The following is a 17,963-nucleotide window of genomic DNA, read 5'->3' on the forward strand; positions in this document are numbered from 1 at the left end:
AGAGAGAGAGAGAGAGAGAGAGAGAGAGAGAGAGAGAGAGAGAGAGAGAGAGAGAGAGAGAGAGAGAGAGAGAGAGAGAATTCGATCTACCTCTCATTGGTCGAAAAAGTTACAGACAACCCTATAAATACAGAATTATTAGTCGACTAAGAAGTCTTCAGTTGTACGAGCTTGGAACACCTGATCCTATGAATAAGCCAGAGGTGATTTTATACGAGTTGAAGCTGCTTTACAACAACTTGGTAGTTTTTCTCAGTTCTTTTTTTCCCCGCAATGCCTCCTATAGAGCGAGAAAGTAACAAAGTTCGCCTTGTGATGTTGGGAGCAGCCGGGGTCGGAAAGAGCGCGCTCATCGAGCGGTTTCTGCACGACCACTTTGAAAGCAAATACACGCGTACCGTGGAAGAATTCCACGCGCTCCAGTACGACTCCGCCGACTCGGGAGAGGTGCGCCTCGAGATTCTGGACACAAGCGGCAGTTATTCTTTCCCGGCGATGCGGGAGCTTAGCATCAAGCATGCCAACGCGTTCGCGCTTGTGTACGCGGTGGACGACCTCGAGTCGTTTCGAGAAGTTGGACGGCTTCGTGAGGAGATTCTCATGCTGAAAAAGAACGCGCTCATCACCGTCGTCGGCCACAAAGCAGACTTAACCGAAACGGAGGGTCGCGTGCTGTTCGCAGTAGACGTCATGCCATTGGTGGAGAAGATATGGGGCTCGAGCTTCGTAGAGGCGTCGTCACTCACCGGGATCAACACGGTCGGTGTGTTCCTTGCTCTGCTACAACACGTCAACTTGCCACAAAGACTGAGTCCCTTCATCTCCCAACGTAGAGTGAACACGCAGAGGCAGAACTTGAAAAGAAAACCTGCACTCAAGAAAAACAAAAGTTGTATTTTGTCATGAGTATGGTCAGCTTGTAAGATTCGTCCTCTATTGGTTGGATGGGCATTGCTTCATTTAATTGACCTACATCTTCATCGGTAATTGAGTTTACTGCAGAGTTTAATCAAAACGGCCATTAACATGCACATAAATAGTGCAACCACAAAGGCAAGCGTAAAGTCTTGTGGATTGAGAAACAGACCGAGGCGTCGTGCAGGGTGTTCTGGCCTGAAGAGACCAGTTGTGGACATGATGAGCAGAACAGGTGCTATAGGCCTATTGGTTCCTGTTTGGGGGCCAAGTCCACTGGCCACAACTTTCCCTCATTGTTTCGCCAAGGAAATAACGTATTGCGTATTAAGTATTATTTTCAGCAGCATAGCCTTTATACTTACGTGCAATGCAAATGGAAGAACATAAAATAGTAATGATTCTGACCACACCTCGCCCCTCCACAAAATAAATATTTTAAATGGTATATTGTGGGACTTGTTAATGAGTATTGGTAGGCCTATATATATGCGTTTAGGTCAGAGCTGTGTATATTTTGGTAGGCCTATCCTATATTAAAAATATTAAACAAGGAAAAAAAAAAGTAAATCCCATTGCGCTTCCCTGCTCTGCTGGTGGTGGAGTTATAACCTGACGTACAGTTCTCACGTAACACATGTTTGGTATATTTCAAAGTCTTTGCCATGATTACTGCACAAACCAAAACAAAGACATATCTTATTATAGTAACATGGATGTATACAATTAATACTAAGAATATGGATGTCTTATAGTTATATGCATGATAAATCAAATGTGTATATTAAATAAAGAGTAACATATGGAAGTTGAACTTAGTTTAGAGCCTTATACTAGCCACACAAAACATTCAGAAAAGTTACACAACAGATTTTGAATTATAAATAAAATTGAGTAGAATACATTTTTAAAAAGTGCTTCAAAAGGTTGGGAAAGCATTGTTTCCAATGGGCCAAGCATTTAGAAAGCTAGTATGCTGTTAAACCCACCCATTCCTAATCAACTGACCCTTACTGAACTGAACCCAATGGAAAAAGATACATTCAAACCTTCTGCAGTGGGAAAATGAGGAAACCTTGCAAAGAAACACACAACGATCGCTTCCTCCGTATTGGTGGGTGCAGAGAGTATATAGAAATCTGGTGCCCCCCCAAAAATAGAAACAACAAACCAAGGGTCAGATTGATACACATAGAGAGAGCAAGTGAGAGCATGCGAGAGAGAGTGTGTGAGAGTGTGTGTGTGTGTGTGTGTGTGTGTGTGTGTGTGTGTGTGTGTTTGTGTATTTGTTGAATGAGTCCTGCAATCATTTCAGCTGGATAAGCAGTCTAGTGACATAGTAGATCAGCACTCTACCCCATAGAAATGAGAGTGAGTCCATAGAGTCAGGGGCTCTTTCCATTCCTCAGCACTTCTGCAGGTCTTCCAGCATTGTCCCTCCAATTCACGGGTTCTCAATTTACGGGTGTTGTTATAAATATTTATTTATTTTATTCATTTAAAACGTGCAAAAGACAATACAGTGCAATACAGTACATTACAGCCCTCTCCCGGATTTGCCAAAGTGTTCTTTCGGACAGAGGTGGGGGGCTCTTTCCATCCCTTGGTTGCTGTGAGGACAGCACCCTGCTGTGAGGACAGCACCCTCTCCCAAGACCCACCCCCCGCAGATTGAGAATCTGTAATATGTTTATGCTTTGCATGTTTGTATGTGGGGTGCCCTCGAACAGATAGCTTGAGACAAAGAGGACATGATAGGGGTGCAACTACCGATAACAAACAATAAAAAAATATTCTGGTGTTGTAACAATACAGTGGTTTGACCTGTTTGGTCTAAGGATCAAGGAACACTTGATTGCAGATTCATTGTCATTCTCCAAATGCTCTGCTGCGTCCATGGACACCAACATACACCAATAAAACCCCATTAAGCACAACAATTGCTTTATCCATGGCTGAGGCCTGAGGGTCAAACAGTATCAAGCCCAGTGCGGCTTACTTTGTATAAGCTTTGGGGTGAATTACCAGAGGATAAATATAAAATAAAATAGATTCCCTAGAAATCTCAGTTGCAAACTCCACCAGCCCAAACGCTGAAACACAAAGGTCATCCCTTTTTCCACAAACAAACGAACGTGACGACCCTTTCGCTAGTCTGCTGGTTCTCTCTGCTGGTATACCTGTGCAAAGAGCCAGTGGTCGGAGTTGGCAGGGTTGTTGTCAGCTGATGTGTAGCACGTGTGCAGGTTGAGCCTTGGTTAGTTTCGATTGTGCATTTTGAGGTAAGTTATGTATGGTTTTATGTTGTGTTTACCTCCCCCAAGCACACTTTCGACTCATCAATTCTATTTTTTAATAAATATCTAACTTCATTGTGGACTTCCGTCTTTCTTTTTCTTACAAAGCCTGGTCTTAATGAATATATTTTAAATTAAGAACAACAAAAGCCATAAAAACGCAATTCTACTGACTGACAATAAAACATTATTTATAGTGAAATTATGAGTTTCGAGTCGACCTAGGCCGGGCATCAGGGATCCCACAGCACCCCCTAGTGATGTTGATAACTCTTACAGCTGGATGTGAAGCCCTTTAGCCTGGTCCTACCAGACTATCGTACTTCATTGGCGGAGCCAGGCTAGAAGTCCTTCACAAAAAATACAAATATCAAATAAAACCACTATTAGCTGGGTATCATATATGTTAGATCCAACATATCAACGAATCTATCTGGAGATCTAAACATATAGTATCGCACATATTAGTCACAGCAATGTCCACAATAACATTTCAGGGTCCTGCTCCGCCTCGATGTCTTCGGTTTTGATTATTCATCTGTTACACGGTGTCCTCTTGTCGTAATGTTCCTCTGACAACACAAACACTTGTTAGAGGCGGGTTTCAAGGGGCAAACAGCGAATAAAATTAGTGACATATTTGTAAAGTAGTTACGGCGAAGTTATCATATCAGGAAATTTTTGACGTTTCCATTACAGTATTATAGCCTCATTTGTATGATTCATTTTCTATTTCAATATAATACTGTCAATATGCACAAGCGCGTTTTATAAATGTATAAATGTTATGTCATCACACCAGTCTTTATTTTACGACATTTCATATCGTCAGATTTGACTTGATGTGTTTGAATTCAAGACACTATGAAGAAACACACAGCACGATATCTATCATCAATTATCCACTTTTACATTTCAAAGAATGTCTTTAAACCAAAATTATTAAACAAATTGCCCTCTCTGTAATCCTCCATCCTAAAAATATAGATTTCTATTGTTTTTTCCTGTTCAACCCGTTGTAGTCTATGACGTCTCTTTACAAATTTCAAAGTGTAGGAAGCATTGCATGCCAGTTAACCAATCATATGAATCATATCGACATACATTGTTTTCTTGACCAAACGATTGGCCAGTTTTTGTGCCGGTCTCACAAGATCCTTTGCTACAACTGGCTAGAAATTCAAATCTCGAGGACCAATCAGAGAGGGTCATAACGACCGAGACAGCATTTAAACTGATCATAAACGCTATAGCGACAGGGGTAACGCAGCTGTAACTTACCGGTCATGGTATAGGCACATTTGAGGACTTTTCATACATCTGATTTAGTTATTAAGCGGAAAAGTCGAATGACAAGTTCGCCCGAGAGCAGTTTGTTTGTTGTTTAAATCGGTTTTTGATCAAGCTGCAAGTCGGTAACCAACAAGGCAAACGTCAGTCGAAGGTAGGTCTGACATTTAAATTAATGTCTAGTCGGCCAATTCCAGGTTATTTTGAATTGTAAAGTTATTAAGGGTATTGGTTGTTTCTTATCACGTTTAGGAGTTATAATTCAATATGAGTGCAGCGACTGCAAAGCCGACGTCCCATGTGGATCCAATATCTGCACCGCCGAAAGAAATCCCCGATGTCCTGGTAGATTCTCGGTCGAAGAAAAAATATTCCAGAGGTCGCTTTCTTGGAAAGGGAGGTTTTGCGAAATGCTACGAGATCACAGATATGGATACGAATGAAGTTTTTGCTGGCAAAATTGTCCCGAAGTCGATGATCATGAAACCACACCAGAGGGAGAAAATGACCTCAGAAATCACCATTCATCAAAGTCTTGATCACGCCAACGTTGTGGGATTCCGAGGATTCTTCGAAGATGAAGACTTCGTCTTCGTTGTGTTAGAACTCTGCAGGCGACGGGTAAGTCATGATGTGTAGTTTTTATGTTGGCGACGGTTTTACATTTAAACCCAACTGTGGACGTAATTCTTTTTGTGGGGGTGGGGCTACCCTTGTAGCATGGGCTTTGTTTTATTGCTCTGCACACTCAAATTTGGCTTAGTATATCCACAATATTTAGATGTACATTATTTTGTCCGGCTATACTTGAAGCTCCCCATCAGGTTTTTTCAAATGCTTGTTTTGCCAACATCCGGTTTTGGGGTCGCAATGATCCACCTGTTTTTGGCAGTTCATCGTCAAAACTATGGAGAGGAAAAAATCCCCTCATAAATCCTATTTCAAAAAACACTAACTCCTGGTCCATGGATGGCTGCACATAACTAAAAATGTCTTTGGTTTTCAGTCCCTCTTGGAGCTCCACAAGCGCCGTAAGGCTATCACAGAGCCAGAAGCACGCTACTATATGATGCAGCTGCTCAAAGGGTGCCAGTATCTACACGACAACCGAATCATCCACAGAGATCTGAAACTGGGGAACATCTTCCTCAACGATGAGATGGATGTCAAAATAGGTAACTCCCATCTTTCATATTTGAAGGCCAATTTAAGAATCTCCTATGACGGGTATCATTCTAAATCAAAGTGTTTATTCAGAGTAAGTAAGTAAATATGGTCTAACTAATCCATAGTGGTTACAGAAATCAAATGCTTTATTTTAATGGTGCAACATTCCTGATTTTCCAAAGGGGATTTCGGCCTTGCGACCAAGATTGAATATGACGGCGAGAGAAAGAAGACCTTGTGTGGAACCCCCAACTACATCGCCCCAGAAGTGCTCTGTAAAAAGGGCCATAGCTTTGAGGTGGACGTCTGGTCTCTTGGCTGTATCCTGTAAGTAAAAAAAATGCATGCGTTCACAAGACATTTGTCGACTCAGTATAGTCATTCAATGACTCGCTGGAATTTTGTGCTAGCTCGAGAACAAGTAGTCATCACTGCCGTTGCTGGCTTGCTTGCCTTTGCCAATATCAATCATATCAAGTGTCTTTCATGCCCTGAATATTTTCTTTCATCCCCCCCTCTCTCAGGTACACTCTGCTTGTGGGCAAGCCGCCATTTGAGACGTCTTGTTTGAAAGAGACTTACAGCCGCATCAAAAAAAACAGCTATGCTGTTCCCTGGGTATGTTAAACTGAGCATGGATGACTTATGCAATTAGAATTGCTGTCATGTACTCTGAATAAAGCTGACCAACATTGACTACTGATGTTGATCAAGTTTGCATTACATTTGGGGGGGAAAGTACATGTTTTCCCTTTCAATTCACAATGGAAATTATGAGATCGCAAAACATTTATTTTGTCCGCACTGGGACAACGCTACAAGGCACCTAGGTGGCCGCCATACACCACCTAGGTGACTTACTTGGCTCCTTAAGACGAGGACGGAGGGTGTTGGTTTTGGTGTAAAAGGCAACCATGAACTGGTTCTCTGTGTTGCAATGCAAGAGATCAGTTTGGCAAGGGCCAGTTTAGAATACTTGACAGACTTGCACACGCCCTAATTTATAACCCCCCCCCCCCCCACATGAAAAGTAATGAGCCTTATATAATGGGTGCTAAAATGAATTGGTTCCTCGCCATAACGATTTCTTGTGTTGCCCCCCCCCCTCCCAATGCAGCACGTCAACCCCGCCGCCACCTCCCTCATTAAGCGCATGCTGAACGCCGATCCCGCCCTCAGACCCACCATCGCCGAGTTGCAGACTGATGAGTTCTTCACGGGCGGCTACTGCCCCCTGCGCCTGCCCACCACGTGCCTCACCGTGCCCCCTCGCTTCTCCATCGCCCCCTCCCAGGCCCAGGAGCTCAGCCAGAGACGGCCCCTTTCGGCGCTCGACAACAAAGGTAGGGATTCCGGGAGGGGGAAATCTGGAGTTAGTGACGGGTGCACTTCAAAAGGGGAGAAGGGGAAAACTACTAGTCTACTGGTCAAGGGGGGGCATTTCAAATTATTCTTGGTACATGCAAGGATCCATGGAAGAGTATTAATTGTATTAAAGGAATATTTCTTTGTGGATGTTTACTTTAGCATTTTAAGGGGCTGTGACATAACGTAGTACTTTTCTCCCATTCATTCTCACTAGTTTGAAATATGCTAAACTTTATATTCAAACTTCTCTCTTCCAGACCACCCAGAAAAGGTGGACCTTAAAGAGGAGGCAAAGTAAGACTGAGATCAAGGCAGTGTTGTCCTGTGTTGTGATTGACTCATCTATTGCCCTGTTAATCAGTAGTAGTTCTAGGGGTTCAGCGCTCGTGGGATGAGAACCGCTGCCCTTCCAGAGAATATTCTGGCTGTACTGACTTATTTGTTCTTGTGAAATCCAGGGACGCTGAGGTGTGCCACCTTACTGATATGCTGGCCCAGATCAACCACCTTCTCGTTGCCAAACCCTTTGAGAAAGCAGTAATTCGGCAGGGTAAGGGCAAAGTCCTTTTTTCATTTAAAAGGGAACTTGAATGTGTACTAATGCTTGCAACTTTCTTTAACTGCAACATCTTGAATTTTGCATCCATTTGTAGAAGAGGCAGATGATCCTGCATGCATTCCAGTCTTCTGGATCAGCAAATGGGTGGACTACTCTGATAAATATGGACTGGGTAAGTATTTATGTAAAACAAATCAACTATTTACATGCTAACCATTTTTGTATACATTTATCAACTTAAAGTAAGGTTCAAATTACAACGTTAATGTAACTATTCAAACTAGTTTACAACTTGTGTCTTTCTTAAAAGAAAGATCTTGCTCAAATTGGGTTTCTCACAAGTCCTTCTGTTCTCGAACAATTTAGTCAATTGGTCTGGCATATGTCCTAAGATTCAAAACTCAATTTCAGGATACCAGCTGTGTGACAACAGTGTGGGTGTTCTCTTCAACGACTACACACGTCTCATGATGTACGCGGACGGAGACAGCCTGCAGTACATCGACAAGGCGGTCGTAGAGTCTTTCCTGAACGTTCGCTCCTACCCACCAGGCCTAAGCAAGAAGGTCGGTAGTCCACCCTGCCAACCGGACACTGCCCAGATCTCCACCTGTAGCACTAAGCCTTGTATAACCCCTAGGCCAGCATGGCTTTCACTGTGAATTGGGAACCTGTCGGGTCCCCTTCGTAACTTTCTTGATGGAAAGGGGTTAGAATGATTGATTTAAAAGGCAAATGTCCACTCCAGCCCTTACATTGAAATGTTACAGTACCATCTCAGGCAATCTGTCACACTGAATAGTCTCTCGTCCCAAATGCCTCCCTGTAGATCACGCTACTCAAGTACTTCCGTAACTACATGAGCGAGCACCTGCTGAAGGCCGGCGCCAACATGGCACGACGCGACGGGGATGAGCTGGCTCGCCTGCCCTACCTCTCGTACTGGTTCCGCACCCGCAGTGCCATCGTGCTGCACCTCACCAACGGCACTGTGCAGATCAACTTCTTCCAGGTCAGAGAGCCAAAGATTTGTCATTTCATGTATCGCCCTCATGGTTTCTTTTTAAAGTCTTCAGTCGGGCAAAGAGGCATGAATTTAAGGGAGGTTAATTATTATTTTTTAAATATCAATAAGCCCCGCTCTTGTACCTGAACGTAGCAATAGATGATGGTGTATTATACTTTGGAGATGACAAGATTTAAGACTCCTCGGCATGCATTACTACAGTTAATGCAAATGGCTATTATATTTTATTTTTAGGGTAACATCTCATGGCCTGACTAATGTTATTTATTTTCGTATTTCTCAGGACCACACAAAGCTGATCCTTTGTCCCCTGATGGGGGCAGTGACCTATATCGATGAGAAGCGGGAGTTCCATACGTACAAGCTGAGCCTGTTGGAGGAGTTTGGCTGCACCAAGGAGCTGGCGAGCCGTATCCGCTATGCTAAGGTGATGGTGGAGAAAATACTAGCCAACAAGTCTGCCTCGGCACACTAAAGAAAGCGTAACCACTTCCTAGCGGAAAAAGTGATATGAGCTTAGTCCCTCATTTTTAATCTTGGCCTGTGAATCATTTTCTTTGCTTTATCTCCCCAACTTTCCTGGGATGTAATTGCTGTACCATAGTTGACAATTTCAATGGTTTTTATGTCTTTGATTTTACGTTCTCACATGAAAGGGCTTCTTCTTTGAGACTTTCCCTATTACCTGTTTTCTCCTGACATTTGTTTTCAATGAGTGAATTTTTCATTCAACTGCACTTGCCTTTAACACTGAGAATAAAATTTGAGCTCGCCAACTGGTCCTTCAGGTCTATTTTTAATCTGTATGTTGTTGATAAGAGGCCTAAATCTGACCGTGTTGGTGATCTTCATTATGCTCCCATTTTATAGTTGTATTTTAAATATATTCTGTAAAAAATCTCTGTACAAACTCACTGAGACTCTTAATGTTGTATAGATTGCTTTGTGCTTTACAAATATAAATAAAGATTACGGAATACAATCAAGTTGACAATTTTCATTCATTGCTGTTTTTTTTTTTTTGCTTGACCTGCAGTGCCTTAAGTACAGTGGTAGTTTTACAATGAGGGTCGATGTTAAAGGGGCATCCGGGTTTACTGAAGTTAAAGAATTTCTGCCATGATTTGGAGATGTCTTAACAAATTGATATGCTAACCAAAATTTCAGCTTCAGCTCTTCCACAGCAAGGAACCATCAAGATTTTAGTATATAGCTTCAATAAAATCAATTTGTACAAAGTTTAATAGAACATGGTAAAATTGCTTTTCTTTAAATACAAATATAAGCTTTAGAACTGGCAAATATTAACAAATGGCATTAAAACAGCCTAGTGGACACCCAACAACGGTATCTTTTTTTTTGTTTGTGCAAGTACCAGAAACAGCTGGTGTTTGAGTAACACTCCTGAACATCTGTAGTACACGGAGCCGGGTAACATTCGATTAAAGAATCAAGTCTGTTAAACGGTAGTCTTGACTGAGTTCTGCCCGTCGTAGTGGTACAGTGTGAGGTCTCCATTTTGATGGCCGGTCACTAAGACGTCAGACCCTCCCCAGCGAGCCACGTGCCAGCCGTCCGCCTCAGGAGCCCACACCACTCTCGGCCCCACGGGGCCGCCGAGTTCCCAGACGTACACACTACCACTCTGGTTGAGAGCCACCAACTTGGAGCCCAGGACATCTGCCTCACACAGCCTGCAAGGGACAAAGGGCGGTGAGATCACGAAAACACTTGGAAAATCAATTTGATTGATTCCCCTCACCTTCCAGACCAGGCTTCAGGCTGGTGTAGTCGATTGGCCACCACCGATTTCCCATTGAGAGCGTTAATGGCGACCAAGGTGAACAGGGTGGTCTTCGGTTTTTCTTTCTCCATGGAAACCCTGTCGCCTTCGTCTTCCCTGTGGTACGATTGGACCTCCTCCCTCACTATGGATCCAAGGTACTGGTGCTGCAGCAGGACAAGCAGTATCCCCTGTGCACAAACCGAGGACACACGAAACATGACTTTCATTTCATGAATTTGAGGTTTTATAAAAACTTTGAAACCTTTTCTGATAAACTATACACAGACTTTTTTTTTTTCATCTAATCAAAGAATGATTCAAAGTTACCTTGGTAAAAACAACATTGATTACTAGTTCTAATCTCAAAGTAAACCATGGCATGCTGATCAACGACTTACAGCGTAGCTGTAGCCTCGGAGACAGGCCGTGTGTGTTAACTCTTTGTCCAGTTGGATCCTCTGTAACAGCTGCCCAGTGCTAAGGTTCCTGAGAGAAGCATAACAGCTGAGTATATGGTGCTGAAAGCACATTCATAGTCAGAATACAATGAGATTGAACATTACACCTTTTTCCCAGTTTGGTTGGACCATTAGGCTTTATCCTTAAATCATCGATATAAAACTAATTCGATGTGACGGTCAAAGTCCACCTCACTCTTTTTCCATTGTACAATTCCCCAATCTTGTACGTAGTCAACATTGAACAAATATTTTGAACAAGTTAACCAACACGGTGATGTCGACAGATGTTGCCGTGGAAAGTTAATAGACCCTAGCCTGACATCGCCAGACCAATTCGCAAAATGCGTATTAGTCTGACTGAAACCACTTATTTTTCGATTTTCCAAAGGTCGGAACAGATCTTACTGTTCCACTTAAAATAGACATAGTAATAACAAACAGTTGGTTAAGGCATGCGTGTCGAGAATACATTCCCATTTTCAGCTTTGCTATGTTTCAAGCGTTTGTGATTCGGGCGACTGCCTGCTGCCCACCAGAGGTACTAACCAGATGAAGAGATGCCCTCCTTCAGCGGATCCCAGCAGGCAGTCCTTCAGTCCATCAACTGTAGCCAGGGCTCCAACGTGCATGCCTGGGGAGGCCAGAGGCTGGGGGTTGGGTGCACTGAGGCAAGGGTTTGGGACAGTTATGACCTGCGGTGTCCACTTAAAAAATACTCAATACCATCAATCTAGCATGCTCCCGGTCTAGCAGTTAGTAAGTAAATGTAAACGGTATGAGGCAGGGACCAGAGTACTGTATGGGCTAGTGTGTTACACTCATTGCCACAGACATTGGGTTCGATCCCCGCTGTCTGTCAGCCAGCCTGTAGGCATCATTATGAAAGATGTCTAACCCCAGTCAACCTGCTCCTTAATGATGTGTATCTGAATTCAATGTAAATCGTAATAAGTATGATGCATTATTCATAATATAATTCAAACGTTGATTAAAACTTGGAATAAATGTCCCATTGTAGGTATTCAAATATTCTCTAAGTAAATGGAGGCATGCCACTAGAGGTCTGCAGCCAATCAGAATCTCTATTCCTGTTCTTACCTGATGTCCTCCGACAGCAGGAAGATCTGCAGCGTAGAAATGGCCGGCGAGTGGGAGGAGCAAACCACTCTGGACCGGGCCACGCCCACAACCGTCTGAACCACACCCTGACACAGCAGCACCTCCACCCGGCTGGAGCAGGAAAGCACCCTACGGAGACAGACAGACATTTTAATTCTTTATTTGAATCCACCAATCACACTGGGCGGGCACGCACGCACGCGCACACTTTAGTTTGGATGGCTCAACAACCATAAATGTGATCAATGTACATGATCCATATCGGCCCACAGGTTGGTCTTCCTACCTCACTTCCTGGATTTCCAGCTGGCCCAAAGTCACACACAGCAACCCCACCGAGTCCGGCACAGAAAACACACTGATTACCGGCTGTAAAAAAAAATAATGTTGTTGAAGGATGAGTGGTTAGATACTATCATGTTTAACACACATGCTCAGGTCAGCCAATGATAAAGGTAAATCCTCACGTCTGCTTTGTTGAAGTGTCCTCAGACTAGACTAGTCGAATCTACATTATGTCTTCTCGATGCTAGTGACATCACATACACAGCAAAGAACACACAGAGACGCTCAGAATTACCTTGTTGAAAGTCCATGTGTGTACGAGGCCCCAGCCGGAGCTGGATGTCTGGTCCCACACACACACTGCCCATTTTCCAGCCGCCGCCACCCACAGACCTCCTGAAGGACCTGACACACAGCAGGCATCGACCAGGCCACCCCCGGCTGGGGCCTAGTGGGAGCCAGGGAAACAGCTGTCAATGCACGCATAGATAGATAGCCCTAGAGAACCATGGAATTAGCTAGTTCTTCAACCGTCAGGGAGTATAAATAGCCTGAGCATTAGCCATGAGACGTTCTTTGGTAGATTTGAGTCGTCTTATTTTCTTGTCATTTATTCCTGTGATATTTAAAATTTATCATCTGAGCATCCAATCGTGTATATTTACCGTCAATGTGTGTGTGAAGCAGATCGGACACTCCTCCGCCACCACTTCAGTTTCCCCGGTGGCTTCCTGTGCACCGTGGCTTCTAGAAGAGGCTCCGGCGGCAGGGGGAGGCTGTGGATCCACAGGCCCGCCAGCGTCGGAGACAGACGGACCGCGAGTGGGCACAACCCCCTGGCACTGCCCGCCCACGGCCACTGGTGGATCCAGCGAGACGGAGGTCTGACGGGAGGTAGGGGCGGGAGCAGGGGCGCCTCGATGGGGGGACACGGGGATGGGACAGGGGGAGAGGTGTGGGGGGGAGCGGGCCGGGGTGGACGGGCTAATGGGGGAAGGCAGGGCGAGATTGGGGGCACAAGGGGACGAGGTCAGGGGCAGGCAAGAGGCGCGGGCTTGGTGAGGGGTGAGTCCTAGGGAGGGTAAGGGGGGGCTGGAGGGGAGAAGGTGGGGGGCCAGGAGAGGGCAGGGTGGGGAGACCAGAGACGGGCTCAGCAGGAGCTGGGAGCAGGCACCGGGCCGTGGTGGAGGGCTTCCTGCAGATGCGTCTGTAGGGGAGTTTGTAGTGTGTTCATCTATAAGTGAATGGTTTGGTAAATGGGTCATGCGTTGATCCTCTTGGACCCCAGGATCAGTACAGGCATGTCTTGCTTTCTGGCTATAAATGCACTTGGAAGGGCTTTCAAATGGCTCCTCTGCAGGAAAACCACAGTCATCGACTGCTGCCCTCTGGTGGTTGGCAGCTCTATGGTCTTCCGACAGCCGGACTACACCTCCACCATGTCCCTGCTGTTCTGTCAAAACGGTAGACGACTTCAACGGCAGCAAATGTTCCGCAAAGCCCTCTAACTTTGTGCATGAAAATGTCCCTTGTTCCGTGGACCGATCCAAACATTCCCCGGTGGGCCGTACCACCACTGACCCCGCCGCCCTGCGGCTGTTTTGCTCCGGGACATCTGCCAACTGTCCACCCCCTTCGGGTAGCCGGTCGCATGGGTCTAGTTTGCAATCCTCCCCGGGCGTGACTGGGGTCGACTCCAGGAACATCTGGGTATCAATACGCTTAGGATCCCCAATGGGATGGATCTGGGTGACTGCAGGGGGACATTGAGACTGTACCAGAGAATGCAGCCCATCGTCTGGACTGGGCAGGGACATGGCGAGGTCGGGGGTGGGGCTGAACGGGAGGGAGAGAGCCAACGCCTGGTCGCTGTGGGTCCTGTACAGGGCGTACGCCTGCTGACTGCTGCGCCTGGTGCGATACGACGGGGTGGAGAAGGGCTCCGCCGTGGCATCGGCGACCCGCTGCAGCTTGTGGAGCTTGAGGGAGCCGAACTGCTCGTCGGGAAGATGGAAGTCCAGGGGGACCGGGGGTTTGAGGGCGAGGCCCAGGGCCAGCAGGGAGGGTTGGTGGAGGGGATCGCTGGGGTCTGGAGGAGAGGGCAGCAGGAGGGACCGCCAGCCTGCTGAAACACATACAAAAGACCAGAAAGATATGTTAGGTATGCTATGAAAGATATGTATTATTTATTATACTTATACTTATTTTTTTCACACTAAATACTTACATGCCTGGTACAAACCTAAACCTAATCCTAATATACATTAATATGTCTATACCTTATATTAACCTCCTTTATTACCTAGAATCTGTAATGCCGTGAAGACAAACTACAAACTACTCATTGATCTCTTCAAGTCATAGTAAGACATATATAAAACCGGATGTCAATGCAATTACTGGTCTGAATTCAAACTGACATCGGAGAATTGTTCATGAGAATTGTACGATTGCTATCCAATGTATGTCATTTTCTATCCCTCCCTTTATCCCTTTGTCTTTATTAAAAAGCATAAACGATTTATGATGACTATATGCTCTGTAAGGTGACCTTGGGTGTCTTGAAAGGCGCCTCTAAATTAAATGTATTATTATTATTATTTATATACATACAGACATCATCTGGGGGTCTTTCAGTCACCGAGCTGCTCCTCTTGAAGATGGGATAAACACGTTCCAGACTTCCAGAAACCGAGGCAGACATCGTCCCGTCCTCCTGAGCAGAAGGTGGGATCCCTGGGGGGAGAGCGGGTGGGAACGCGGAGGGCTGGGAGACAATAGGCGGTACTACTGACACCGGGCCCTGCTCCGGAGCTTCATCCACAGGGAATGACTGCGATGGGGAACTGGAGATCAAGGCAGGTACCGAGTGCTCTGAAGTCCGTTCTTGGTCTGTATAACCGACGTCTAAACAAAAAGAGCCTTTTTCAAAGCTCCGTCCTCGCCGTCCCCCTCTTTTCCTCTTCCTGCCCCTCACCGCTCTAGCCCTGGGCGCCGCTGAGAGGAAACACTCTTGGTTCGGATTATCTAGCAATGGATCCGACTCCTTCTCCCTGGAACACTGTGCTTCATGGGATGAGGCGGAAGAAACCATTCGTGGGGGCGTGTCAGAATACCCAAGCCTCAGGTTGCTCTGATCCGCGTCTTCGCCGTCTTGGAGTGCGTGCAGGCTCCGCCCCCGGCCCCGCCCACCGCCTCTAGCCCGACTTTTAACAATCAGATTGGAGAACAGGCTGCTCTGCATGTCCGGCTGTTGCTGCTGCTGGGAGGAGGTCATGCGCCTGGTGGTTCTAACGTAGTACTCCGCGGGGAAGACCAGCCCATCCCACAGAGTGCAGGAGGCTGCCAGGCTTACCTTTCTATCACATTCTCCCTTTTCCTTCTCACATCTACCTTGATGCTGGTCACCTCTTGGTCCAATGGCTGTGTGGCTGCTTTTATCGCTGGCGTTTCCCTCATATCCATCACTTTTGGTTTCCCCGTCGCATCTCTGTTGTTCTCCGGCATTTACTTCTCTCTCCAGCCCTCCTCGTCTTTCTTCTTCGCCTGCTTCTGTTCCAGTGTGGTTCAGTGTGTCCTCAGGTGTTCCCCTCCCAGCAGGTGGAGCCGATGTCCAATGAGGGAGCAGCAGAGAGGGGGACTCGCTGTCTAACTTATCTCCAGTCAGGTCCGTTTCCTTCTCCCTTTGCTCCGGTCCCATCATCTCCGCCCTTCCGTCTGCAGTGCGTCTCTCCGTGTTCCAGTGTGTCAACAACAGTGCGGAAGACTCAGATTCTGAGCTGCTCAAACGTCGTTCTTTCATTTCCTGCGTCTCCGCCACCATTTCCGGCGTCCCTACGCTCTTCTCCGTCGCGGCCTTTTCCTCGAGCTTCCTGCCGGGCCCCGGCCCCTCCTCGCTGTTTGTGTCTGTGCTGCCGATCACCTCGGAAGTCTCGCTGCATCTCTGCTGCCGCCGCAAACGGCTGCTTCGGGAGCGCAGGCGCAGGGCTGAGCTGGGGGCCGGGGTGGGCCTCTGCTCCCATGATTGGACATCCTGGCTGGAGGCAGAGGTGAGAGGCGGAGCAGCCTCCAAGGGGGGGAGGAACCTGACCGCTGGGCTCTCCCTGCCGCCGTCAGCCTCCACTTGTCCTGGGGAAATGGTTGGTGAGTTCAAATGGGTATTATTACTACTACTTCTGCTGCTTTTATGTTATTATTTTAAAGGATAGTGTAGTGGGAATTCATTGTGATTATAAGAAATGCAATAAGGATTCAATTTTGTCACTGAAATAATTGAATAACCAAGATATGTAAACAGTATACACACACACTATAATTATTATATACTGTATCTAAATTGGTCTGAACAAAGTTTAATTGTGGCTGTGTTTGATTGGACGCCACATTGGTATCCATTATTGATTAGATTAGATAAACGTAATGTTTCATACTGATTTATAATATGTTTCCAGATTACGTTTCCTGTTAAATGCTGGTTAAAGTTGCTTTTGATCCATAGGGGCTAAGTTCACCTTCAGTGTGCTGATGTTCTTGGGGCGGGCCAGTGATTTGACTAGTAGGAGCGCAGAGTCTGGGAGATGGCGAGGACGGGTCGACATTTGGACGGTTGGTTGATGTGTCCGGATCAATCTGGGTCAGGAGCAGAGAGTTCTGCTCTGTGACTCTGGTCTTCTCATGTTTCTTCACCCCCTCTGATCGCTCAGCACGCTGTGGATAGAATGGTAGTTATATTTTGTCTTAATACAACAACCTAAGTTCATTGACATCCTCAGAAAATAACAGAGAGTAACAGAGATATTTACCTTGAGTTTTTGTTGTGTTTTGGAATACTCCCGTTGCAAGTAGGCTAGCTTCCTGCGAAGCTGTTTTTGGTCAAAGTTGGTCAGTCGCGGCAGGTAACAACAGCAAACACATTGTCATTCTATTTTTCGAAACACAAAATGAAAAGCACATAAACTAACTCACCTTCTCCGTGTCATCGCTGTACAGTTTTCTCCGCAACTTATTATTGCACTGCAGTGTAGTGCCTGCATCCTCCTCCATGCTCCTCTCTAGGGCCTGACATTTAGAAATAGGCGAAACACGTTGTCAGAAGCGATAAACGTGCGGAAGCTAACATGACTAACAAGGAAACAACGGTTAATGCTTGTAACATTTGAGCAAAACTTTTGCTAATTATTACGAGTGATCGAATGAGCTAGGTTTAGTGAAGCATGATAATCAATCCGATTTTTAACTTACCCCATTCCAACATCGATCACTAAAGCAAACGTTGTCCCCTCAGTTGATTCGTCCCTGTGGGTTATTATCCATGTGTTCATACCGGTCTAAACGTAATGCTAGATAGCCTTGGCCATGGTTTATTTGTACATACTTTGTTTTGATGCGTCTCTTGATTAGGACGTATGGTGGGTACCAGTACTAGCATCAGTTTCAGAATCCCACATGATTCCCGCCGCTCCCCCAACAGACCAGAGTAGTCAAGTAGCGATCGAATGATTGATCACAGCCCTTCACTGGCTGAAAGGGGTATCACCCGCTGCAGAAATACTGTGAACTGTCGTCCTAGTTTTCCGAACATCACAGTCATTTTGGAAGTTTGCTTAATAATGCGGGCGACGTCAATTGCCTTTCATCATCTTAAAATATTAAATTGACAGTGCCGTAAGTAGATCAAATTCCAATTTCT

General features: G+C 45.8%; 3 protein-coding genes across 7 annotated transcripts; 2 read left to right on the forward strand and 1 right to left on the reverse strand.

Moving 5' to 3' along the window:
* Window positions 1-169: 169 nt before the first annotated feature.
* rasd3 (RASD family member 3) lies at window positions 170-1,747 on the forward strand. The gene has a single exon (XM_030350760.1). The coding sequence runs from the start codon at window positions 274-276 to the stop codon at window positions 904-906; it is 633 nt and encodes a 210-aa protein (XP_030206620.1). The 5' UTR covers window positions 170-273; the 3' UTR covers window positions 907-1,747.
* Window positions 1,748-4,412: 2,665 nt separating this feature from the next.
* Window positions 4,413-9,605, forward strand: plk1 (polo-like kinase 1 (Drosophila)). 2 transcript variants are annotated; one of them, XM_030350746.1, is made up of 12 exons: window positions 4,413-4,656; window positions 4,755-5,123; window positions 5,509-5,677; window positions 5,852-5,996; window positions 6,194-6,287; window positions 6,787-7,012; window positions 7,295-7,331; window positions 7,496-7,587; window positions 7,691-7,768; window positions 8,008-8,162; window positions 8,426-8,608; window positions 8,907-9,098. In XM_030350746.1, exons 2-12 carry the CDS (start codon window positions 4,770-4,772, stop codon window positions 9,096-9,098), a joined length of 1,725 nt encoding a protein of 574 aa, XP_030206606.1. In that variant the 5' UTR covers window positions 4,413-4,656; window positions 4,755-4,769. The 2 variants fall into 2 exon arrangements, with proteins under 2 accessions (XP_030206606.1, XP_030206607.1); XM_030350747.1 differs by lacking the exon at window positions 4,413-4,656 and having other exon boundaries at window positions 4,770-5,123; window positions 8,907-9,605.
* Window positions 9,606-9,847: 242 nt separating this feature from the next.
* Window positions 9,848-17,736, reverse strand: palb2 (partner and localizer of BRCA2). Of its 4 annotated transcripts, XM_030350729.1 has the most exons (14): window positions 17,649-17,724; window positions 17,516-17,569; window positions 17,240-17,332; window positions 17,077-17,136; window positions 16,786-16,981; window positions 14,888-16,402; window positions 12,940-14,399; window positions 12,570-12,722; window positions 12,276-12,358; window positions 11,969-12,118; window positions 11,417-11,533; window positions 10,808-10,895; window positions 10,386-10,597; window positions 9,848-10,317 (listed from the first exon to the last, which is right to left on the reverse strand). In XM_030350729.1, exons 3-14 carry the CDS (start codon window positions 17,315-17,317, stop codon window positions 10,083-10,085), a joined length of 4,347 nt encoding a protein of 1,448 aa, XP_030206589.1. In that variant the 5' UTR covers window positions 17,318-17,332; window positions 17,516-17,569; window positions 17,649-17,724; the 3' UTR covers window positions 9,848-10,082. The 4 variants fall into 4 exon arrangements, 3 of the variants coding, with proteins under 3 accessions (XP_030206589.1, XP_030206590.1, XP_030206588.1); XM_030350730.1 differs by having other exon boundaries at window positions 12,940-14,396; window positions 17,516-17,736; XM_030350728.1 differs by having other exon boundaries at window positions 17,516-17,736.
* Window positions 17,737-17,963: the final 227 nt, after the last annotated feature.

This window comes from Gadus morhua, chromosome 3 (assembly GCF_902167405.1).
Source record: "Gadus morhua chromosome 3, gadMor3.0, whole genome shotgun sequence".
NCBI classification, from domain to species: domain Eukaryota; kingdom Metazoa; phylum Chordata; class Actinopteri; order Gadiformes; family Gadidae; genus Gadus; species Gadus morhua.

What these genes read in the sequence shown, in the direction of transcription:
- plk1 (XM_030350746.1), top strand. Translation starts at nt 4,770, where the DNA reads ATGAGTGCAGCGACTGCAAAGCCGACGTCCCATGTGGATCCAATATCT. An exon ending in TGGTCTCTTGGCTGTATCCT is followed by an intron (nt 5,997 to 6,193) that starts GTAAGTAAAAAA and finishes CCCCTCTCTCAG; the next exon opens with GTACACTCTGCTTGTGGGCA. An exon ending in TTCGGCGCTCGACAACAAAG is followed by an intron (nt 7,013 to 7,294) that starts GTAGGGATTCCG and finishes TCTCTCTTCCAG; the next exon opens with ACCACCCAGAAAAGGTGGAC.
- rasd3 (XM_030350760.1), top strand. Translation starts at nt 274, where the DNA reads ATGCCTCCTATAGAGCGAGAAAGTAACAAAGTTCGCCTTGTGATGTTG.
- palb2 (XM_030350728.1), bottom strand. Translation starts at nt 17,317, where the DNA reads ATGGAGGAGGATGCAGGCACTACACTGCAGTGCAATAATAAGTTGCGG. An exon ending in ACAGCGATGACACGGAGAAG is followed by an intron (nt 17,137 to 17,239) that starts GTGAGTTAGTTT and finishes GACCAAAAACAG; the next exon opens with CTTCGCAGGAAGCTAGCCTA. An exon ending in CTGCTGTCGGAGGACATCAG is followed by an intron (nt 11,534 to 11,968) that starts GTAAGAACAGGA and finishes CCCTTGCCTCAG; the next exon opens with TGCACCCAACCCCCAGCCTC.